The sequence below is a fragment of the Mercenaria mercenaria genome, chromosome 18 (genome assembly GCF_021730395.1).
Source record: "Mercenaria mercenaria strain notata chromosome 18, MADL_Memer_1, whole genome shotgun sequence".
Classification (NCBI taxonomy): Eukaryota; Metazoa; Mollusca; class Bivalvia; order Venerida; family Veneridae; genus Mercenaria; species Mercenaria mercenaria.
In genome coordinates this window covers 56,185,021-56,210,710 of record NC_069378.1, presented here as the reverse complement: position 1 = coordinate 56,210,710, position 25,690 = coordinate 56,185,021, and the positions used below count along the sequence as shown (strand labels likewise).

Here is a 25,690-nt window from a genome sequence, read left to right as displayed (position 1 = left end):
GAGATTGAAGGGACTTGTTTTTGATAGAGACGAATTAAGGGACACGGGTGTTTGATAGAGTAAATATACAGGAAGGAATTGGTGTTATAAACAGTAATGGGAGATTGAAGGGACTTGTGTTTGATAGAGACTGAATTAAGGGACACGGGTGTTTGATAGAGTAAATATACAGGAAGGAATTGGTGTTATAAACAGTAATGGGAGATTGAAGGGACTTGTGTTTGATAGAGACTGAATTAAGGGACACGGGTGTTTGATAGAGTAGTAAATTAATACAGGAAGGAATTGGTGTTATAAACTGTAATGGGAGATTGAAGGGACTTGTGTTTGATAGAGACTGAATTAAGGGACACGGGTGTTTGATAGAGTAAATATACAGGAAGGAATTGGTGTTATAAACAGTAATGGGAGATTGAAGGGACTTGTGTTTGATAGAGACTGAATTAAGGGACACGGGTGTTTGATAGAGTAAATATACAGGAAGGAATTGGTGTTATAAACAGTAATGGGAGATTGAAGGGACTTGTGTTTGATAGAGACTGAATTAAGGGACATGGGTGTTTGATAGAGTAAATATACAGGAAGGAATTGGTGTTATAAACAGTAATGGGAGATTGAAGGGACTTGTGTTTGAAAGAGACTGAATTAAGGGACACGGGTGTTTGATAGAGTAAATATACAGGAAGGAATTGGTGTTATAAACTGTAATGGGAGATTGAAGGGACTTGTGTTTGATAGAGACTGAATTAAGGGACTCGGGTGTTTGATAGAGTAAATATACAGGAAGGAATTGGTGTTATAAACTGTAAGGGAGATTGAAGGGACTTGTGTTTGATAGAGACTGAATTGGGGACACGGGTGTTTGATAGAGTAAATATACAGGAAGGAATTGGGGGTTATAAACAGTAATGGGAGATTGAAGGGACTTGTGTTTGATATAGACTGAATTAAGGGACACGGGTGTTTGATAGAGTAAATATACAGGAAGGAATTGGTGTTATAAACAGTAATGGGAGATTGAAGGGACTTGTGTTTGATAGAGACTGAATTAAGGGACACGGGTGTTTGATAGAGTAGTAAATTAATACAGGAAGGAATTGGAGTTATAAACTGTAATGGGAGATTGAAGGGACTTGTGTTTGATAGAGACTGAATTAAGGGACACGGGTGTTTGATAGAGTAAATTTATACGGGTAAGGAATTGGTGTTTAAAACTGTAATGGGAGATTGAAGGGACTTGTGTTTGATAGAGACTGAATTAAGGGACACGGGTGTTTGATAGAGTAGTAAATTGATACAGGAAGGAATTGGTGTTATAAACTGTAATGGGAGATTGAAGGGACTTGTGTTTGATAGAGACTGAATTAAAGGACACGGGTGTTTGATAGAGTAAATATACAGGAAGGAATTGGTGTTATAAACTGTAATGGGAGATTGAAGGGATTTGTGTTTGATAGAGACTGAATTAAGGGACATGGGTGTTTGATAGAGTAAATATACAGGAAGGAATTGGTGTTATAAACAGTAATGGGAGATTGAAGGGATTTGTGTTTGATAGAGACTGAATTAAAGGACACGGGTGTTTGATAGAGTAAATATACAGGAAGGAATTGGTGTTATAAACAGTAATGGGAGATTGAAGGGACTTGTGTTTGATAGAGACTGAATTAAAGGACACGGGTGTTTGATAGAGTAAATATACAGGAAGGAATTGGTGTTATAAACAGTAATGGGAGATTGAAGGGATTTGTGTTTGATAGAGACTGAATTAAGGGACACGGGTGTTTGATAGAGTAGTAAATTAATACAGGAAGGAAGTGGTGTTATAAACAGTAAAATATGTGGGAGATTGAAGGGACTAAAAATGTGTTTGATAGAGAAAAACATACGAGAATTTTTAAGCATACCGAGACTGAATTAAGGGACAGGGTGGTGACAGGGTGGTGTTTGATAGAGTAAATATACAGGAAGGACTTGCATGGTTTCATGAACAGTAAAAAATATGGGAGAATGAAGGGACAGGAGTTTAAAATAGGAACACATGTGAAAGATTGATGGGACTGTTAATTAGCATTACAGAGCCCGGAATTTCTGAAATATTTATTATTATCAAACTTAGACAAATTCATCAGTGTTGGTATTCCTTGTAAGACAAGATTTAGAGAAAATAGATCAGCTGACTCCATTATTATGTAGTTAAAATCTCATCCAGTACTTATTTATTTTTTCAAAGGTAAGTATTATATACCTGGAGAAGATCTGACAGCTGTGTAGACAGATATCAGTAAAATCAGCTGTTATAAATATATACAGCATCATCTATGTACATGTGTGTTTTCAAAGGTATATAATCAACTGTATAATAATGTATGCAGCAAAAGCTGGCAGGAATTTTGGCTGCTGTCCAGGTGTGTAGGTACAGAGCTGCCGGAAAATTGTAGAACTTACCTGGATATATAACTGAGAGAAATTGTTCTTTTTTTGTAAGAATTTATAAATTGTTTTCCAGTATATTGTAATTGGATTTGGATTTTATTTGTTACAGAATTTTCATTACAGATAGAAAAGAGATTGGATTTTAGTGAGGAAGGTTGATGGATTTATGAAAAAATCTGTTTTTCAGGGATATTGTGATGTTATGTACCTATATATACTATTTCGAAAATATCTGTTAATGTCTCTACACTTTTGAAATACCATGAAGTCCATAATATTATATCTGTTAATGTCTCTACACTTTTGAAATACCATGAAGTCCATAATATTATATTATAATTACAAATAGGTTCAATAAATATATTAACATTATTAAAAAAGGTTGATATTTCACAATACATTTAAACCATAATATTTCATTTTGAAAATAATTATTGTTCCATTTGTGTGGGGGCGGAGGAGGGGTGGGGAGGGTTAGTTAAGTATTAATTTTAAATCTTTGATGCTATAGAAATTGAATTTCAAACAGTTTAAAAGTTGGCTTTAATGTCTTATCAATAATGGCTCTGGACTGGTTTAGGGAATTAAGTAAAACGCAAAATATGTGAAAAAAAAAGCTATATTAAATAATGCATATTAAGTATTTATAAAGTTGCAAATTGAAAACTTTCACTAAACTATCAGTCTTTAAATTAATATTAAATTTGGTGTCTATGAAATAAGCAGGTAAAAACTCTGATCAAAGGGGAGGCTAAAATATTTCAGTCTTTATCAAGGAAACACTATAGTGTAACTTCTTATTAACATGTCATTTACATAACCACAATCATGTCTTGAGCTTTTCTTGTGAAATTTAAAACTGAACTTAATTAATTGTAGGGTGATTACAGAATGTCTGTGAAATTAAATTTAACTTACATTATAATCTATGTAATATGGTGATTTGTGCTATGTAAAAACACCTTTGAACGTTTCATCACAAAAATTTAAGGGTGTTATATAAATCTATAAGTATAATATAATAGAATATCAATTATAAACATGCTGATAGTTTTGTAAAAACAAAATTTATGTCTTTGTATAAAGGAACTTTGCAGCTTATTTCATAGACAGTTAAACTTTGTAAATCTTAACAATTTAAAAATTTTGCATAATTGAAAATATATAGTTTGCTGCCATGAAACCTTTAAAGTCATATGATCACCTAGGTGCTTGCAGATAGATCTTTTTTATTATGCTAAAGGTATTTTTTATTATCATAAAGGTGAAAAAAGCAGTTTTAACACATTTCTTCAGTTTCACATTAAAATTCTGGTGTAACAGGTTTTACAAGATTGTATTGTTGATTCAGACACAGATAAATGTCTACTTTGATAATAAAAGATTTTGGTTTGATCAGTGGATACATTTACCCAGGGGGCAATGGACAGACTTATTATACCTCTAAATGAAACTAAAATTGATCATGGGAGATAATATACATTTACCCCATGCACTGGCTTACCTCTAAAGACAACATGGTTGAAACTAAAAAAGATAATGTATTATGTTACTCACTGTAATATTTTAATAGTGTAACACTAAATGACCACTTTCAAAAAGTGTAGCTCCCTCAAAAACTTAAATAAAAGTGTTTTCTTTCTTTACATATGAAAATTACCAACAAGGACATGTACTCCTCATTTAAATGGGTTAACAGTGTTGTTGTACTTACAAAATAGACTGGCCCGGTTTATAGGTAACGATCAGCTGGGCTACGGATATACGATATGTATTGTATTTTGTCATTATTTTTGAGCATTTTTAAATCGTCTTCAGTCTGGAACCTTCCAATTGTTTACAAACACGTTTGTTCATTTTATGAGTAGTATCTGTATTGTATTATTTTTCATAATTTGAGCGTAATTTCATGTTCCAAAGTATGTAAAGATTGTAACAAAATTGTGATTTTGTAATAAGTTCAGTGGATACATAGCAGGTATTTTATTACCTCCCTTTATGTCTCTGACTCTGAAAACTTGTGAGCAATATTGAAGGTATTTCTCTATTTGGATAGCTGCTTGATCTATTTTTTTTTTCATAAAATTAAAAGCATTTTGGAACTTTAAAACACACTGAAAAAGTGGCAATCTATTTGGTGTCGATCGAGTGTAGTATTATGGCGGATATTGAGCATATTGTAGCTTGTTATTGAGTCATCAGTGCTTAATCTCTCATGCAGATGATGTGCTAATAATGTGCACCAGATGTATCAACAAAAAAACTGGCTTATCAACTGCATGAAAAACAAAAAACTATAGATATTTTATCCATTGAGAAAAACAATATGTGAGATGTCTGTGTTTTACAGTGACTCATCCTCACACGCTGCCGGATAATCAGTCTATAAAATATCTGTTCATGAATGAAAAAAGATAGGATATAGCTATTTTGTTTTCAAGTTCCGTAAGGTTTTTAATTTTATGTTGAAAACAGATGAAACTGAAGCCAAAATAGATGTTATCAGTAATTACTCTGTTAGAAAAGCACTATCTTTAATAGTGCACATGAACTTATTCCACTAGCGGCATAAAGGGAGGTAATCAAAAACAATGGGGTCAATAACACTTTCTTCTGTGTTAATCAGTATTCAGACCATTGACAAATATTAGCGAAAGCAAATATCTGAAAGAAGATTTGACAACAAATTAATTTGGTTTATGTCCATAACAAAAAATATGGCATTCACATTATAAACAATTAAAGCATTAGGAGCCTTTAAAACTGCAGACTTATTACATTTATTATTTGAGCCACGCCATGAGAAAACCAACATAGTGGGTTTGCGACCAGCATGGATCCAGACCAGCCTGCGCATCTGCGCAGTCTGGTCAGGATCCATGCTGTTCGCTAACAGTTTCTCCAATTCCAATAGGCTTTAAAAGCGAACAGCATGGATCCTGACCAGACTGCGCGGATGCGCAGGCTGGTCTGGATCCATGCTGGTCGCAAACCCACTATGTTGGTTTTCTCATGGCACGGCTCAAATTTTAAAGTTTCATATTGCTTTAAATTTTATGTTAAAAACAGATAAAACAGTTGTCCAAACCAATGTTATCAACTTACATAGTTGCCCCATGTGGTTCTGGGACGATCTGTGTATGAAAAGAATTGGAACCACTGCCTTACCCTTGCATGATCGTAAGAGGCGACTAATAGGGTCTTAACACTTGGTTTTGCAGTAACTCTGTGATTCCAGCAGGTATGCAAATTTTGATTCCATACCTTGTTTTTATTTCTATGTAAATGAGATGTGAAACCAAAAGTTGTAGTCCTGTTTGGCGCCATATATTGACCTATCACTGTGTTGGTGCGCCGTAAAACCCAAAAAATAAATAAATAATTGCATAGTCAGAAAAGCAATACGTACTAGATGAACTTAAATAGTTTGAATCATAAAGGGAGGTTATCAATATCAAATGGGTTCATTAAAACTTTCTATATGTTAATCAATATTCATGTCTTTGACAAATATTACAGAAAACAGTTATGGAAAATAGGGTTTAGCAAGAAATTGATGTATTTTATGTTCATTACCAAAAATGTGGCAGCCACTTTTATATATAAATAAGAAACAGTACAGCTCATTTAAATTGGTCAGCCTTGTTGATGTACTTAAAAATAGACTTGCCCGGTTTATAGGTTGGTCAGGGCTACGGATATGTATTGTATTTTGCCATCGGAATATTTCTATAAAATGCTTCTTCCCCTTCCGTTTGGATCCGCCCATGTTTACAAACACATTTGTTTATTTTATGGACTGTAGGAAATCATTTAAATTTTAATCTAAATGTCGCAAAGTATGTTAATTAGATTTCAATATTCATGTCCCAATTCTTATAATAATACATTATAACTATTTAAATGTAAAAGCTTTTACAATATGTTTTGCATAAATTATTTCATAACGTCACATTTTACTTATTATTAGCATGAATTGTACAAAAAGTGTTTTACAATACAAGAGGGAATCGGATAATTGCTGTTAATTCAAATAGATAAATAAGTCTACATTGTACCCGAGGCATTGAATTACTGGCTATTCAAGGAATACCTGTCGATAGCTAACAATTGTGTCTATAGTTATATTCAACAGTTTTCTTTTCGGTGTTTTAAAATACATTGTGAAAAAATCTTGAATTAGATGGTGTTAAATTGATGTTTTTTTACCGATATCTGAATTGCGTTTTTCAATGGATCTTAATTAATTTTGGACTTAATTTTTCAGTAAGTTATACTTTCCATTTACCGTAGGTACATTTTGCTGGTGTAATTTGCTCCAAAAAGTATCAACGAGAAAAAAATTCAGTCGCCTAAAAAGACTATCATCAATACTGAATACCTCTATTCCAAAATCATAAAGTAAATTTCAGTGTTAAAATCTAGGACTCGATTTTCTGTGTCATGCATCATCTGTTTTATAATTATCACACATGGTAATACGTCGTTCAAATAATTATTGGGCCCAACTTATAACCACCCATCGTGCATAAATAGTGTTAAAGCATTCTTTTGCTATAAATTATTTCTTAAATAAAATATGTTAAATAGGGAACCATATTTGGAAATGTTAACTTTTAAAGTAGTCTCAGGCTTTATAATGAGCAAACACAAAATGCTGTTACTTCCTTAAAAATAAAGTACTAAAGTAAACCCAGGGAGAGAAAATACCAAGGTCCCTACTGGAGCTCGAACCCCGGACCGCGAAATCTGTAGGTGGACTCTCAACCACGTCACTAAAGGGTTAACCCAACAGCAAGGCTGTTGGAAGTGGCCTATAAACCTACTATCACTACAGTATTGCAAAAGGAACTTTTATTGGATTTATATATATTAATTATTATATAATATTTGTAGGGATAACACATGCTTTTTCCTGTTATAACATCTGCAGAATCTCAAGGTATTAGTTGGTGCTTGAGCATGGTAGGGCAAGGGTACCAGCTATTCCTGAGGGATTCTGAAGATGTTATAGCACGAAACGAACATGCGCTAAATGCTACTCTAGCATAAAACATGTAAAATATAATAAATTAATTATTAATAATTATATTTATATAACCTGAAGGTGACACAGGTTAATTGATCACTTTGATCTTAATGATGATGTTGTTTTCTATAAATAAGTACAATCTGTAACTAATTACTGAACAATTTGTAATTAACCTGGGTTAGAGAAAATTATGATTGCAACTTTACCTGTTGTATGAACTACCTGTGGGATTTTATAATTAGAAGCTTCAAGTTGTTTAAATAATTACCTCCCTTGACAAAACTGGTAGTTGTTTAAATAATTACCTCCCTTGACAAAACTGGCAAGCAATTCTTGGTGTCTAATATAGCACTAGTAAAAAGAAACATTAGTTTACAAAATCAGCACAAAAAAGCGCCTAATTATTCCATACATGTGAACTCAACATCTACTCAGAACTATAATCTGCAGAACGAAGTTATGGAAGCTAAGTTGTGCTGAGTGAAATCCTCTCTAAGATTAAGGTAAACTAATTTGTTTTTTTTTTGTTTGAAGCAATATTTTCATGAATATAAAGCTAAATTTAAATATTTTTTGCATGTCTGCCTTTACTACAAAAAGCTAATTACAGTAAAGACCTCGTAATGTAAAAATGTGCAGCAAAATCAGCTTACACAAATTACATATAACATTGTCTTTTTTTCTGCAACATTTGGCTACAAGTTTAAATTTAGTAGCAATCCCCTGGTGACAGTCCCCAGTAGCAGTGCGAGTCCTGTTTCAGTTGCTATCTGGGCAATACCTGATAATATAAATTAAGGTCTGGCCCGCTTAGCTCAAAAGGGAGGGCATACATCTACGGATTGCGGGGTTGTAAATTCAATTCTCTGGGGAGGCATAATGTTCTCCGTGACAATTTGATAAAAGACATTGTGTCTGAAATCATTCAACCTCCACCTCTGATTCATGTGGGGAAGTTGGCAGTTTAACTTGTGGAGAACAGGTTTATACTGGTACAGAATCCAGGGACACTGGTTAAGTTAACTGCCTATCCTTACATAACTGATACATAACTGAAATACTGTTGAAAAATGGCATTAAACGCAAAACAAATTACACATAAATAACTCTTGAATGATTTAGCTAATAGCATAAAAATTAATATTTCTAATAACCTCCCTTTCTCAATCAAATTTATTGATAGTACATTTCACAAACTAAAATTTCCCGAGAACAGTATATTGAAAACTGTATCAGCTAGCACTTAATAGAGTCTACTATGAAATCATTTAAATTCGTGGGCATTAAATTTCATGGTTTGCGGAAAAAAGCAATTTCATGGGGTCTTAAATTTGTGGATTTCAGTTTCCATGTCAAAACAAATACGGGGTTGTAAATTCATGGATTTTAATTACTGGTGAAAAATACTGTATAATATTCTGCAACTATGCTGCTAACTTGTTGACATGTTTAAGAAAACGTGATTTCTGTCCAATCAAACAACCAAAGATGCATTGCTAGCTTTACATGTAGAAAGACCTTCCAAATTGAAGTGTTTAGCTTTACATGTAGCAAGACCTTCAGAAATGAAAGTTTTTAGCTTTACATATAGTAAGACCTTCTAAATGAAAGTGTTTAGCTTTACATGTAGCATTAGACCTTTCAAATGGAAGTGTTAAGCTGGTGTTTAGCATTACACGTTGCAAGACCTTCCAAATTGAAGTGTTTAGCTTTACATGTAGCATTAGACTTTTCAAATGGAAGTGTTTAGCTTTACCTGTAGCAAGACCTTCAGAAATGGAAGTGTTTAGCTTTACGTATACCATATTTTGGTGTGTATAGGTCGCACTTTTTCTACCCATTTTGCTGCCTGAAAAAGTTTCTGCGACCTATACGACAGAACATTGCCAGCAGAGTTTTTTTTCGAGCCAATTTTCTGACCGTAGCTCTCGCAAAATTACGTGCATCTGTCACGAACGAACAAAATGGATAAAAAATATCAATATCGGCGGCCTTTCAACCAATAGCTGTTACTTTCAATAAAATATATCGTAAATAACCCATACAGACTATTAAAATTACGAATTACTTTAATTCAAAGATGTTTTTGCAATTTCAATTACGTTTGTTTCTACTTTCGTTTTACTGGACGCCATTGACATGTACTCCGGGTTGGATAAAATCCGGACAGATCCGTCATCCATTCCAAACATTGTTTATACTAATTCTTAGCGTATTAAAAAACTTAAAAGATAATTTTTTACTTTTGATCTTTAAATAAAAGAAAAAAATCCAAAAAGAGATATTTTGTTAATCTCAGAATCAAAAGAACGCGATTAATTACATGACGCGGAAAGGTGTTATAATTGCTGTGCAAACAATTCACATTTAAACTTGCATAATTACAGAATGTAAACGCAAACCGTCTGCTGCCAATTAGTGTCAAAAAGCCGCTTTTCTTTGATGTAGTCTGTTACCGATACTACTGTTGGTACGAAACGGTTGGGATCGAAAATAACACAGTCCGATTTCCACCAATCAGGTTCTGATAATAATTCAGTCCGCGGCATCAATATGGCCGCCGCCATAACTTTTTTGCCGGTAAATATTAAATATTGCTGGGTAAAAAATCCGAAACTTAACTGCGACTAATACGCTAGAACTTAAATTTTCCGACCATTTCCAGAGCAAAAATTAGATGCGGACTATACATTACCGCGACCTATACACCCCAAAATACGGTAGTAAGACCTTCTAAATGAAAGTGTTTAGCTTTACATGTAGCATTAGATCTTTCAGATGGAAGTGTTTAGCTTTACATGTAGCAAGACCTTCCAAATTGAAGTGTTTAGCTTTACGTATAGTAAGATCTTCTAAATGAAAGTGTTTAGCTTTACGTGTAGCATTAGACCTTTCAAATGGAAGTGTTTAGCTTTACATGTAGCAAGACCTTCAGAAATGAAAGTGTTTAGCTTAACGTATTGTAAGACCTTCTAAATGAATGTGTTTAGCTTTACATGTAGCATTAGACCTTTCAAATGGAAGTGTTTAGCTTTACATGTAGCAAGACCTTCCAAATTGAAGTGTTTAGCTTTACGTATAGTAAGATCTTCTAAATGAAAGTGTTTAGCTTTACGTGTAGCATTAGACCTTTCAAGTGGAAGTGTTTAGCTTTACATGTAGCAAGACCTTCAGAAATGAAAGTGTTTAGCTTAACATATAGTAAGATCTTCCAAATGAAAGTGTTTAGCTTTACAGGTAGCAAGATCTTCCAAATGAAAGTAATTAGCTTTACATATAGTAAGACCTTCTAATAGAAGAGTTTAGCTTTACATGTAGCAAGACCTTCCAAATTGAAGTGTTTAGCTTTACGTATAGTAAGATCTTCTAAATGAAAGTGTTTAGCTTTATATGTAACATTAGACCTTTCAAATGGAAGTGTTTAGCTTTACATGTAGCAAGACCTTCAGAATTGAAAGTGTTTAGCTTTACGTATAGTAAGATCTTCCAAATGAAAGTGTTTAGCTTTACATGTAGCAAGACCTTCTAAATTGAAGTGTTTAGCTTTACATGTAGCATTAGACCTTTCAAATGGAAGTGTTTAGCTTTATGTATAGTAAGACCTCCTAAATGGAAGTGTTTAGCTTTACATGTAGCAAGACCTTCAGAAATGAAAGTGTTTAGACCTTTCAAATGGAAGTGTTTAGCTGGTGTTTAGCATTACATGTAGCAAGACCTTCAGAAATGAAAGTAATTAGCTTTACATATAGTAAGACCTTCTAAATGAAAGTGTTCAGCCTTACATGTAGTATTAGACCTTTCAAATGGAAGTGTTTAGCTGGTGTTTAGCATTACATGTAGCAAGACCTTCCAAATTGAAGTGTTTACCTTTACATGTAGCAAGACCTTCAGAAATGAAAGTGTTTAGCTTTACATGTAGTAAGACCTTCTAAATGAAAGTGTTCAGCTTTACATGTAGCAAGACCTTCCAAATTGAAGTGTGTAGCTTTACCTGTAGCAAGACCTTCAGAAATGAGTGTTTAGCTTAACGTATAGTAAGATGTTCCAAATGAAAGTGTTTAGCTTTACATATAGCAAGATTTTCCAAATGAAAGTGTTTAGCTTTACATATAGCAAGATCTTCCAAATGAAAATGTTTAGCTTTACATCTAGCAAGGTCTTCCAAATGAAAGTGATTAGCTTTACATGTAGCAAGGCCTTCCAAATGAAAGTGTTAGCTTTACATGTAGCAAGATCTTCCAAATGAAAATGTTAGCTTTACATGTAGCAAGGCCTTCCAAATGAAAGTGTTTAGCTTTACATGTAGCAAGATCTTCCAAATGAAAGTGTTTAGCTTTACATGTAGCAAGATCTTCCAAACGAAAATATTAGCTTTACATGTAGCAAGGCCTTCCAAATGAAAATGTTAGCTTTACATGTAGCAAGATCTTCCAAATGAAAGTGTTAGCTTTACATGTAGCAAGATCTTCCAAATGAAAGTGTTAGCTTTACATGTAGCAAGATCTTCCAAACGAATGTGTTTAGCTTTACATGTAGCAAGATCTTCCAAACGAAAGTGTTTAGCTTTACATGTAGCAAGACCTTCCAAACGAAAGTGTTAGCTTTACATGTAGCAAGACCTTCCAAACGAAAGTGTTAGCTTTACATGTAGCAAGGCCTTCCAAACGAAAGTGTTAGCTTTACATGTAGCAAGGCCTTCCAAACGAAAGTGTTAGCTTTACATGTAGCAAGGCCTTCCAAAGGAAAGTGTTAAGCTTTACATGTAGCAAGATCTTCCAAATGAAAGTGTTTAGCTTTACATGTAGCAAGGCCTTCCAAAGGAAAGTGTTTAGCTTTACATGTAGCAAGATCTTCCAAATGAAAGTGTTAGCTTTACATGTAGCAAGATCTTCCAAATGAAAGTGTTAGCTTTACATATAGCAAGATCTTCCAAATGAAATTGTTAGCTTTACATGTAGCAAGGCCTTCCAAATGAAAGTGCTAGCTTTACATGTAGCAAGATCTTCCAAATGAAAGTGCTAGCTTTACATGTAGCAAGATCTTCCAAATTAAAGTGTTAGCTTTACATGTAGCAAGGCCTTCCAAATGAAAGTGTTTAGCTTTACATGTAGCAAGATCTTCCAAATGAAAGTGTTAGCTTTACATGTAGCAAGATCTTCCAAATGAAAGTGTTAGCTTTACATGTAGCAAGATCTTCCAAATGAAAGTGTTAGCTTTGCATGTAGCAAGACCTTCCAAATGAAAGTGTTTAGCTTTACATGTAGCAAGACCTTCCAAATGAATTACATGTAGCAAGATCTTCCAAATGAAAGTGTTAGGCTTTACATGTAGCAAGGCCTTCCAAATGAAAGTGTTAGCTTTACATGTAGCAAGGCCTTCCAAATGAAAGTGTTAAGCTTTACATGTAGCAAGGCCTTCCAAATGAAAGTGTTAGCTTTACATGTAACTAGACCTTCCAAATGAAAGTGTTTAGCTTTACATGTAACAAGGCCTTCCAAATGAAAGTGTTCAGCTTACATGTAGCAGGATCTTCCAAATGAAAGTGTTCAGCTTTACATGTAGCTAGACCTTCCAAATGAAAGTGTTAAGCTTTACATGTAGCTAGACCTTCCAGATGAAAGTGTTTAGCTTTACATGTAGCAAGACCTTCCAAATGAGAGTGTTAAGCTTTACATGTAGCAAGATCTTCCAAAACAGAAGTGTTTAGCTTTACATGTAGCAAGACCTTCAAAATGGAAGTGTTTAGCTTTACATAGAAAGACTTCCAAATGAAAGTGTTTAGCTTTACATGTAACAAGATCTTCCAAATGAATGTGTTTAGCTTTACACGTAGTAAGATCTTCCAGATGGAAGTGTTTAGCTTTACATGTAGCAAGATCTTCCTAATGAGAGTGTTAAGCTTTACATGTGGCAATTTAAGACCTTCCAAATGGAAGTGTTTAGCTATACATGTAACAAGATCTTTCAAATGAATGTGTTTAGCTTTATATGTAGCAAGATCTTCCAAATGAAAGTGTTTAGCTTTAGCAAGATCTTCCAAATGAAAGTGTTAGCTTTACATGTAGCAAGGCCTTCTAAATGAAAGTGTTACCTTTACATGTAATAAGATCTTCCAAATGAATGTGTTTAGCTTTATATGTAGTAAGACCTTCCAGATGGAAGTGCTTAGCTTTACATGTAGCAAGGCCTTCCAAATGAAAGTGTTTAGCTTTACATGTAGCAAGACCCTCCAAATGGAAGTGTTTAGCTTGACATGTAGCATAAGACCTTTCAAATGGTAGTGTTTAGTTTTACCTGTAGCAAGACCTTCGGAAATGTTTAATTAGCTTTGCATATAGTAAGACCTTCTAAATTGAAGTGTTTAGCTTTACCTGTAGCAAGACCTTTCAAATGAGAGTGTTTAGCTTTACATGTAGCAATTTAAGACCTTCCAAATGAAAGTGTTTAGCTTTACATGTAGCAATTTAAGACCTTCCAAATGAAAGTGTTTAGCTGCGGAATTTTTAGTCAGACCTTCAGTTAAGGAAGTATTTATGTAGTAAGACCAAGTTTTCATTTCGGAAGGATGAACTTTGTACAGTTATACCGACATCATATAGCAGGATTTTACCTTTCCACCTTAAAATTTGTATAAAATATCTAGTTCATTAGATTTAGGTTCAAGAGAGAAAATCAGCAGAAAATAATTTCTTATGTATATTGTGTAAAACACCTGCCAGGAAAGTCTACTGTTGTTGAGATGTGAAATTTGCGGTTTACCTGAACTTGAATTAATTCCAAATAGTGAAAAGGAAAATATCTCACCATTTACTGTGGGATGTATGGAATACCTGAACATACTTGGTATCTGATCAGTGCTAAAGGGATAGGAAAACGTGAAAAAAATATGGGAAGGGAAAACCACAAGCTGATGTACTTGATTTATGTTTATTTGCGAGTGAAATAATTTTGGCGTACCTTTAATTGTACTCAGACTGTTCTCTCGGAAATATCTCGGCTGATTAGATATATAGGTATATTACAAGTTTTGCAGGTTATATTCATAGGCATGTAATTGGTAATCATTAGGCGCAGTGGAAGTGAGTGCAGGGGTGGGGAAAACTTTGAAAAATATTTCATTCAGATTGATTGCAGTCAGTTTCTGGGAAAGGAGATCTTAATAAATTATTATTCCTGTGTGTATAATATAAATCTTGGATGATCGTATATGTGAACGAATTTTGTTCATGTTAGTGATTGGAATTTAAATACTGATGAATATTGAGTAATTTTTAAATCAGATTCAGATTCTAAATTGACTTAAATGTATACAATAATAAACATCTTTGATTGGTAGACACTTTCTTAATATTCATAAAAAGGATGAAAAGCTGTTCTAAACAATATTGATTGAATACTACTTTAATATTCATAGTAATACAATAACGTTTAATTAGAATTAAAATTAATTTTAAGTTAAATCAAAGAAGAAATTTGATAAATGTGAATGTATCTAAAAAAATTTGCTATCACACACACACACACACACACACACAGAGTCCATGCAGGTAACTTCGCAACACATAGTATATTACATGCATGCATACGCACATTACAACCAGGTATTATTTTACCTTCTGTTGTCAACTTTGAACATTTTAGGTGATGTGCCCAATAGCCCAGACAGAAAATTCTAACAGAATTCAGCTGAGAGAAAATGTTGTTCTATATACAAATGTGATATTGAAAAATGATAAAAAATGAAATGCTGATTTTCAGGATTAAAATCAGTTAAGTGATAAGGAAAAAAGTGATAAAAGTGTCAGTTGAAACCTTTCTGTATTCACAAGTTTATAAAAAAAAAAAAAAGGATAACTGTTGAAATATAGAAATATTGTTTTCACATTTTCGAAGACTGCATCAGAAAGAACACAATGGCTCGTAACCGGCCTCATGGAAATATGACGCGTAATCGACGTGCAGGGAACAGGGGCAAAATGCCTCAATATAACCTTAAATGGGGTGTGGAAGCTGATGAAGAAGACAGTTTTAGTGTGAGTATAAAATCTTGTAAAAATAGAATAGTAAGAGTATAATTTTAATGTAATGTGTCTTGTTACCTCCCCTGAAGTGAATCTTCAAAAAGAAGCTTTTACAATCATACATTTCAAATAAGTACAAAATTTGCCAGAACTGTCAAAATTTCAAAATACTATCTGTATTTCAGTTAAGTTAGACTTTTTTTGTGCACAGAATTTTAAAAGGTTAGAGTTGTCAAAATTATAGAATACAGCTGTATTTCAATTCAAGGTGGTTAATCAGATTTTGGTCAACTAATAGATATTTGTTCGAAACTTAACAATCTGATCATAAATTTTACACTTATTTGTGTTCACCGAGTTCTTAATAAGTACACGTCAAATTTTCACTGGAAATATTTTCAAACTTTGCGATTTTCCTTTCCTGGTTGTCCAACCGAGATAGCGTTATTTTAGCATATTAAGTATAAATTTAATAAACATAATTTGCCTAATGAATAATATGAATAAAAGCACTATTGTATTTAAGTTTTCAAAGATTTGCATTGACAAGAACATATTTTGCCAAAATTCATTAGAAATGCAAGTTTGTAAAATTATTATTACCTCCCTTTGTCTGCTCAACCAAGATAGATTGAAAATAAATTAATTCCGAAGCTAAAACTTGCCTTGTGTTCCAGATAGTTAAAATATTCTAATATTTATCAACTAGAAATTATTTTGAAATCAAAAGAAATAACCCACTTTTTTAAACATTTCCATGTCAAAGGGAGATAACTACAGAATTTCATAAACAGTAATAAAATATACATTTCCAGTAAGGATCTAACTCTAATGTAATGGGTCTTTTTGTTCTTTAAATAAATCTTTAATAGAATATTATGAAAACTGAAAAATGTTAGAAAATGATGCTCCAATGTGATTGATCACCTTAAAGTTAGAAGATATTAAAAGTGCTTTGTAAATAAATGCAAAATATGCTAAATGAAAGTAGAAGTATTATAAAACTGTCAAAAATGACAAAATACAGCTACAGAAGTTTACTGGGATAAAATGCATGAAAAATATTTTGGAAAGTAAGTATAAAATAGATCAGGCAAAAGCAGTATGTGTATTTTCCAAACAGTCATCAAGAATAATCAAACAATTTGTTTTGGGTTTAATGCTGTTTAGCTTTAACCTTTATCATGCTGGACACAATTGATTCTGCCTTTACGACCATTGTAGATCATGATCAGCCTGCACATTTATGCAGTCTGATCAAGATCTGCACTGTTTGCTATTCAGTCAGTAAATTTTCATTGAACTCCCTTTCGAATTATAGATGGTACTGCCCAAATTGAATGATAGACCAGTCCAGTTATAGAAATTTAACGAGGTTAGGGTTAACTGTATAATTCATTTGAGAGGAGGCAACAAAACACATTACATGATCCTTTATAAAGCATGTGGTTGGTATAGCCATTCCAGGACATGATTAAAGTATGGTAGAGATTTTGAGATATATGTTTTTAAGGGGCAAAGCATTTAGTAGATCTTTTAAGTGTCACTGTGACTAAGTGTGAAACCAGTTTCAGTTCGCCTACATGTCAGATTGTATATTAAAGTTTGATGATTATTCTTGATTTGTTTGTTTATTTGTTTTGGGTTTAACATGGTTTTTCAAAGGTATTTCAGTATATTTGTAACAGCTGGCAGATAAGGACTTGATGTGATGTCTATTGTCAATATTAAAGGTGAAGGGGGAATAAGCAAGGGAATAAGTGAACGGATAGCAAGGGAATAAGTGAGGGGATAGCAAGGGAATAAGTGAGGAGATAGCAAGGGGATAGGTGAGGGGATAGCAAGGGAATAAGTGAGGGGATAGCAAGGGAATAAGTGAGGAGATAGCAAGGGGATAATGCAAGGGAATAAGCAAGGGGATAGCAAGGGAATAAGCGAGGGGATAAGCAAGGGCATAAGCAAGGGGATAAGCAAGGGGATAGCAAGGGAATAAGCGAGGGGATAGCAAGGGGATAAGCAAAGGAATAAGCGAGGGGATAGCAAGGGGATATTTAGCGAGGGGATAGCAAGGGAATAAGCAATGGGATAGCAAGGGAATAAGCCAGGGATTTAAGGGGAGGGGATAGCAAGGGAATAAGCAAGGGAAAAAGCAAGGGGATAAGCGAGGGGATAAGCAAGGGCATAAGCAAGGGGATAAGCGCGGGGATAGCAAGGGAATAAGCGAGGGGATAGCAAGGGAATAAGCAAGGGGATAAGCCAACTTGAAGGAATAAGCGAGGGGATAGCAAGGGGATAAGCGAGGGGATAGCAAGGGAATAAGCAATGGGATAGCAAGGGAATAAGCCAGGGATTTAAGGGGAGGGGATAGCAAGGGAATAAGCAAGGGAAAAAGCAAGGGGATAAGCGAGGGAATTAGCAAGGGGATAAGCAAGTGGATAGCAAGGGAATAAGCAAGTGGATAGCAAGGGGATAAGCGAGGGGATAGCAAGGGGATAAGCGTGGGGATAGCGAGGGAATAAGCAAAAAGAGTAGATTTTCATCAAACTTAGTGGTATATTTGAATCAACTTGTTGAAGTGATTGGCAAGGTGTAAGTGAAGGGAAAACTGTTTTATTGTTGTTTTCTATTTTAGCTTGCATTAACAGGCTGTCAGTACTTTTTCAATGACTACCCGACCAACCTTGTAAATGCTTTGTTTGTACTTGTATAATAAGTAACCTGTGGCAAATTAATTTGATGATGCTGTTAATTATGAAGGAGCTTTACAGTTATCATGAATCAGGAATAGCTAATACAGGCTTGGTAAGCTGCCAGCTTGGCTTTTTATTCCTGTATATTAATGTGGCCTGTCGTTTATGATGATAGTACAAGAAAGGATGGTAGATTAAGTGCTATAGGTGATGAATATTGTGTATTAGTCTGGCTACCAACTAATTAATCCTTTGTAGTTTTTTAAAAAACATTTTTCAAAATTTCTACATTTTTGCTTTTACTGTCTCTCAGCAAATTCCTTCATAGCTCTGATTAGAAGGAAAGGGACGTAATTTTACAAATCTAGGAGTTATTTCCTGTGAACAAAACAAAGGGTGCGACTACAGACAAATTGTAGGTCTATTTTCATAATTTTCATCTACATTCAGTCTTATTGTCAAATCACATGCCCCTCAGTGATTTGGGTTTGAACCTTACTGAGGATGTAGAATTCTTCATGCAAGGAAGCCATCAAGCAGGCTTACAAAAGGTTGTTGGTTGTACCCAGGTGCTGGCTTGTGATGAAATAATGCACAGAGGGGCACTTGGGGTATTCCTCCACCATATCAAAGCTGTGAAGTTGCCATATGACCTATACTTGTGTTGGTGTGACCTTAAACCCAACAATAAAATTTGAATTCAGCACAATTAAGGGTTAGGTCCATGTTTCGAAGAAAAAGTTCGAACATCATCAAATCATAGAAAGAAAGCATTGTTTTACATGAAAATTTAACAGCATATAAAACATTTATATTATTCTACAAAACCATTGTCAATTTACTCAAATATGTATTGAATTCCGGAAAGGGGCTGCATGAAGGGGCCACACTTCTGGACAGTTCAGCGCCTTTAAAAACTCACCATTTTTAGCTCACCTGTCACAAAGTGACAAGGTGAGCTTTTGTGATCGCGCGGTGTCCGTCGTCCCTCTGTGCGTCCGTCCGTAAACTTTTGCTTGTGACCACTCTAGAGGTCACATTTTTCATAGGATCTTTATGAAAGTTGGTCAGAATGTTCATCTTGATGATTTCTAGGTCAAGTTAGAAACTGGGTCACGTGCCTTCAAAAACTAGGTCAGTAGGTCTCAAAATAGAAAAACCTTGTGACCTCTCTAGACGCCATATATTTCACAAGATCTTCATGAAAATTGGTCAGAATGTTCATCTTGATGATATCTAGGTCAAGTTCGAAACTGGGTCACGTGCCTTCAAAAACTAGGTCAGTAGGTCTAAAAATAGAAAAACCTTGTGATCTCTCTAGAGGCCATATATTTCACAAGATCTTCATGAAAATTGGTCAGAACGTTCACCTTGATGATATCTAGGTCAAGTTTGAAACTGGGTCACGTGCCGTCTAAAACTAGGTCAGTAGGTCAAATAATAGAAAAACCTTGTGACCTCTCTAAAGGCCATATTTTTCATGGGATCTGTATGAAAGTCGGTCTGAATGTTCATCTTGATGATATCTAGATCAGGTTCGAAACTGGGTCACGTGCGGTCAAAAACTAGGTCAGTAGATCTAAAAATAGAAAAACCTTGTGACCTCTCTAGAGGCCATATATTTCAAGAGATCTTCATGAAAATTGGTCAGAATGTTCACCTTGATAATATCTAGGTCAGTTTCGAAAGTGGGTCACGTGCCTTCAAAAACGAGATCAGTAGGTCAAATAATTGAAAAACCTTGTGACCTCTCTAGAGGCCATAATTTTCATGGGATCTGTATGAAAGTTGGTCTGAATGTTCATCTTGATGATCTCTAGGTCAAGTTCGAAAGTGGGTCACGTGCCGCCAAAAACTAGGTCAGTAGGTCAAATAATAGAAAAACCTTGTGACCTCTCTAAAGGCCATATTTTTTATGGGATCTGTATGAAAATTAGTCTGAATGTTTATCTTGATGATATCTAGGTCAAGTTTGAAACAGGGTCATGTGCGGTCAAAAACTAGGTCAGTAGGTCTAATAATAGAAAAACCTTGTGACCTCCATACTTGTGAATGGATCTCCATAAAAATTGGTCAGAATGTTCAACTTGATGATATCTAGGTCAAATTTGAAACTGGGTCACGTGCCTTACAAAACTAGGTCAGTAAATAACAAAAAAACCTTGTGACCTCTCTAGAGGCCATATTTTTCATGGGATCTGTATGAAAGTTGGTCTGAATGTTCACCTTGATGATATCTAGGTCAGGTTTGAAACTGGGTCAACTGCGGTCAAAAACTAGGTCAGTAGGTCTAAAATTATTAAAATCGTTTGACCTCTCTAGAGGCCATATTTTTCAATGGATTTTCATGAAAATTGATCTGAATTTTCACCTTGATGATATCTAGATAAAGTTTAAAACAGGGTCACGTACCTTCGAAAACTAGGCCAATAGGTCAGATATTAGAAAAACCTTGTGACCTCTCTAGAGACCATATTTTTCAATGGATCTTCATGAAAATTGGTCAGAATTTTTATCTTGATAATATCTAGGTCAAGTTCAAAACTGTGTCACATGAGCTCAAAAACTAGGTCACTAATTCAAATAATAGAAAAAACGACGTCATACTTAAAACTTGGTCATGTGGGAAGAGGTGAGCGATTCAGGACCATCATGGTCCTCTTGTTAAAAAGATGTTACATCGATGTTTTCGTTTTGATGCATTTGCAACAACGTACCAGTGTTTAAACTTAACATAACTAGGTGAAGCATCGTTTTTGACAATTGTTTACATTTATTTCTTTACAAATGGCATTCTTTTTTAAAGGGAGACAACTCCTTTAGAATATTTTAAGTATCCAACTCTATGGGACAGAACAGTAAAACATGTATTGGACAGATAAGTTGTTTGTCAAGATGCTGTTCATTTACTAAAAAATTCTGTTGTTTTGTGATATACTGCTAAACTTTAAATTGGCAAGAATTTTCAAGATGTCCTATAATTATGATAATTATGCTTCCATTGAACAAATGCATCTATTAGTTACATTGTGTACTGCTGTATATATGAGCCGTGACATGGGAAAACCAACATAGTGGGTTTGCGACCAGCATGGATCCAGACCAGCCTGCACATCCGCGCAGTCTGGTCAGGATCCATGCTGTTCGCTTTCAAAGCCTATTGCAATTAGAGAAACTGTTAGCGAACAGCATGGATCCTGACCAGACTGCGCGGATGCGCAGGCTGGTCTGGATCCATGCTGGTCGCAAACCCACTATGTTGGTTTTCCCATGTCACGGCTCAATTATCAGTTGCTTCTGTACTTATTTGGTAATTCTCGTAGGAGAAACTTATTTCCAATACGATAGGTATTTCTAGTTATGACATATGGTCTAGATCATTATAAGTTGAGATGTAAAACTTCGTAAATTATGCATTCCAAGGTTTCTTTCATTCGAAGGATTTTAACTTATATCTGCTGCTACAGGGAATATCTAATTTTCTCGCTATTTGTACAGTTATAGAAATGTGATCAGGAATAAATAGCGATTCTCAGGTGGTCTGATCTGATAATATAATACAGTGTCACTGACTTGCCATATATGGACTTAAAGCTGTTAATATACTCCCCCGCTCTACAGTATCCGTTTCAGTCCTAGATTTAACAATTCTAAGAACAAACAACAAAATCATAGGTCTAGGTCTTTTCCTGTAGAAAGTTCATCAGTCTTGTAGTTCTTTAATTAAATACACTTTAGATAGCTTACAGCTGTGATTTTTGGCAATTTCTGGCCCAATTCCCCTCTCCAAAATGTCTGGATTTTTTACCAAAATTCCCCATAAAAAGATATAATATAAGTTATGTAACATAAAATTCTATATATATATATATATATATATATATATATATATATATATATATATATATATATATTTCATCTAAGTGTTAGTGCATTATATAAACCATGTCATTTAAATAATAAGACATTATGAGTCATGCTTTTAAGTTACTTTTGTCTGTAGTGTGACATATTTATCAAAAATACTTTTATTTTGGCATGATTTTTCCCCTATCTTCCTATCTTAGACATTACAATGCAGTTTTTCCCTTGGGCCTTGCCCTGGCATTTTCTACAAAAGTAAACACCAACATGGGCTAGAGTAGATTGTTGAAGCCTTAAGGCACTAATCTCTTCTTAAAATTCCTTGAAAAGTCATTGTTGAGGTGGACAGGAGATATGGTCATAGTAACAGCCGGGGCTCACACCTGGAATCAAATAGGTTCAGTAGAAGACACTTTATCCATAACACTGCCACATACATAGTTTTTTCATACTTTGTTTTGAATCTTAAATTGGAAAGTCTATTTAAGGTGAGCTTTTGTGATCGCCCTGTGTCCGTCGTCTGTCGGCGTCAACAATTTGACTGTTAACACTCTAGAGGTCACAATTTAGGTGCAATCTTAATGAAACTTGGTCAGAATGTTACCCTCAATAAAGTCTTGGACAAATTCAATATTGGGTCATCTGGGATCAAAAACTAGGTCACCAGGTCAAATCAAAGGAAAAGCTTGTTAACACTCTAGAGGTCACATTTTTGGCGTAATCTTAATGAAACTTGGTCAGAATGTTACCCTCAATAAAATCTGGGACGAGTTTTATATTGGGTCATCTGGGTTAAAAAACTAGGTCACCGGGTCAAATCAAAGAAAAAGCTTGTTAACACTCTAGAGGTCACATTTTTGGCCCGATCTTAATGAAACTTGGTCAGAATGTTACCCTCAATAAAATCTTGAACGAGTTTGATATGGGTCATCGGGGGTCAAAAACTAGGTCACCAGGTCAAATCAAAGGAAAAGCATGTTAACACTCTAAGAGGTCACAATTTTGGCCAAATCTTAATGAAACTTGGTCAGAATGTTACCCTTAATAAAATCTTGGACAAGTTTGATATTGGTTCATCTGGGGTCAAAAACTAGGTCACCAGGTCAAATCAAAGGAAAAGCTTGTTAACACTGTAGAGGCCACATTTATGACTGTATATTTATGAAAAATGGTCAGAATGTTAATCTTGATGATTTTAAGGTCCAGTTTGAATCTGGGTCATGTAAGATCAAAAACTAGGTCACCAGGTGAAATCAAAGGAAAAGCTAGTTTACACTGTAGAGGCCACATTTATGACTGTATCTTAATGAAACTTGGTCAGAATGTTAATCTTGATGAACTATAGGTCAAGTTCAAATCTGGGTCAGGTGGGTCAAAAACTAGGTCACTAGGTCAAATAAAAAAAAAAGCTTGTTGACACTCTAGAGGCTACATTTATGACTGTATCTTCATGAAACTTGGTCAGAATGTTAATCTTGATGATCTTTAGGTCAAGTTCAAATTTGGGTCATGTCGGGTCAAAAACTAGCTAGGTCACTGGGTCAAATCAAAGGAAAAGCTAGTTAACACTCTAGAGGCCACTTTTATGACCATATCTTAATGAAACTTGGTCAGAATGTTAATCTTGATGATCTTTAAGTCAATAGGTCAGGTGAGCGATACAGGGCCTTCATGGCCCTTTTGTATTAATTTGAAATTACGAAATGAGCCCATTCATGACAAGACGTACCTTAATGTATTATTAGGACCAAGTGACAAATGCAATTTAATGGACAATTTTCTATATTGTCAAGGAATCAAATCTCAGTATGCTGCACATTTCCTTTTTTGCTTGTGAAAAAAAGGTTGTATATGTTGGAACTTAATTTAAAGTCCCATTTAGGCCTTAATTTTATTTTAAAAACAGATAAATTAGTTGTAGAAATAGACAGTATGCATAATCATTGATAATGACATCGTTAGAAAAGTACTGCATGTTTGTACTTCCAATATTGCAAATGATCTTAAACAATCAAAGCAATAAAGTGAGGTAATAAAACACTAGGTTTGGTAATAGTGACTTGAATCAGCACACAAACTTCTTCTACACATGTCATACAGCTCACAGTCGAAGTAGGCCCTTTCGTTACAATTTATTTGATTACCTGCAGGCGCTACTTGAATGATACATGTATAAAGTTTCTTAACTGTCACCACATGACCTTCATCTTTATCATCACGACTTCCCGTCTCTGTCATCGCATGACTTTGGTTAGAACTTCAAGAATTCAAATTAAATCAGATAGCAGGTGCACTAAAACAAGAGCAGATAACTCTGCCAGCCACCCACTTAGGCAAGTTGGGGTGAGATTTTTGGATTATTTACACATTCCACTAGAAACACAGGCTGTGTATTGATTAAAGAACGTGCTATCGGAGAAGTTCAGGGGACAAAATAAGCTATTGAAAAACACCATCATACTATGTGACTAGCACAAACTAGAATTTCTCCATACTATTGAACTCGGCTAGAGTTATTGATCCGAATTTCCCTGTGTTTATCAATATTTTCACTGCGTCAGCCATATTGGTTTTTGTTTTTTTTCTCTCAATTTTCAGCTTATTGGGGTGCCTTTATGCATTTTTAATGCATTTTGTGCAGAATAATGATTCAGTGATCATTGGATATGTGATTTTTGGATATCGAGCTTGGAACATATGCGGGATTATGTATTGATTCATGCAATGAGGACGAGAATTTACGATTGATTTAGGACTTGATATAGAGGAATAATATGCAATACTTACTGTCCCGATGTCATCTTTCATGTACATATCCGGATGTCAGTCTGTTAATTATTAATTTACAATGTTTTCTAATCATATTCATGTAAGGCGGGACAAGGGAGTATCTTAAAATTCATATGCCAAATTCATGTGTGAAGTCCCTTGCAGGCATACAGTGTAAACTGCTATACATTGAGGCCATGATAGTAGTTTATTTAACCAGTCGCATGTATATAAAAGACAGTTTATACAAAATTTTGGATAATTTACTATTATTTCTAAAGACAGTATAATTTCAGCATGTGACCTTGACCTTTAAACCAGGTTTGATACAAAATAGGATATTTTGAAATAACAGTCAACTGTATGGACATGAACAGAAAATAAATAAAATTTAGCTGCCAAGAGAGTTTTTGAATGTTTAATTCAAGGTCATTCAGAGGTCAGATTGACATGACCTTGACCTTTAGTCAGAAATTTCAATGGGTAGAATACTGCGAGCACAGGATATTGCTGAGGTAGAAAACATGTATGATGCACAGCCAACAAAAATGGGTCGTCTCCGTAAAATACTCTCTGGTCTCAGTGACCTTGACTCTGTGGTAAGTTTCTTTGACAATTTGTTACTTATTTACTTACTTGCATATTGGACATGATGCCTCCATCCCCCTGTGTCTGCAGGTACATTACTATATGTTAGAGGTATTACTTTTACCTTGGTAATTGAAATATCTGGTCAAAGTTTTCAATGCATTTTCACTTAGAATCTCGGTTATTTTGAAATAAATTTGAATCAGGCTTAAACTGTTAAAAAATTGTCCAACATCATCCATATTGGAGGGGAAGGGGTATTGAAATTACTTCAGTGTCAGTTTCCCTAG

The 25,690-nt window shown here is 34.5% G+C and overlaps 1 protein-coding gene and 1 long non-coding RNA gene across 10 annotated transcripts in view; one reads left to right on the top strand and one right to left on the bottom strand.

Annotated features, from left to right (window-relative positions):
- Positions 1-25,690, top strand: part of LOC123538763 (voltage-dependent L-type calcium channel subunit beta-1-like) — a 133,779-nt gene that overhangs the window by 43,497 nt on the left and 64,592 nt on the right. The window contains exons 1-2 of one of the 9 annotated variants that reach the window (XM_045323069.2): positions 2,338-2,483; positions 15,110-15,501. The exons of 2 other annotated variants lie outside the window; for them this stretch is intronic. In XM_045323069.2, coding sequence (XP_045179004.2) covers positions 15,382-15,501 — 120 coding nt within the window. In that variant the 5' untranslated portion in view covers positions 2,338-2,483; positions 15,110-15,381. 6 more of the 9 variants (XM_045323075.2, XM_045323073.2, XM_045323072.2 and 3 more) reach the window with 6 other exon arrangements.
- The window catches only part of LOC128550664 (uncharacterized), a 54,115-nt gene that overhangs the window by 5,743 nt on the left and 22,682 nt on the right, over positions 1-25,690 (bottom strand). The gene's annotated exons all lie outside the window — the stretch shown is intronic.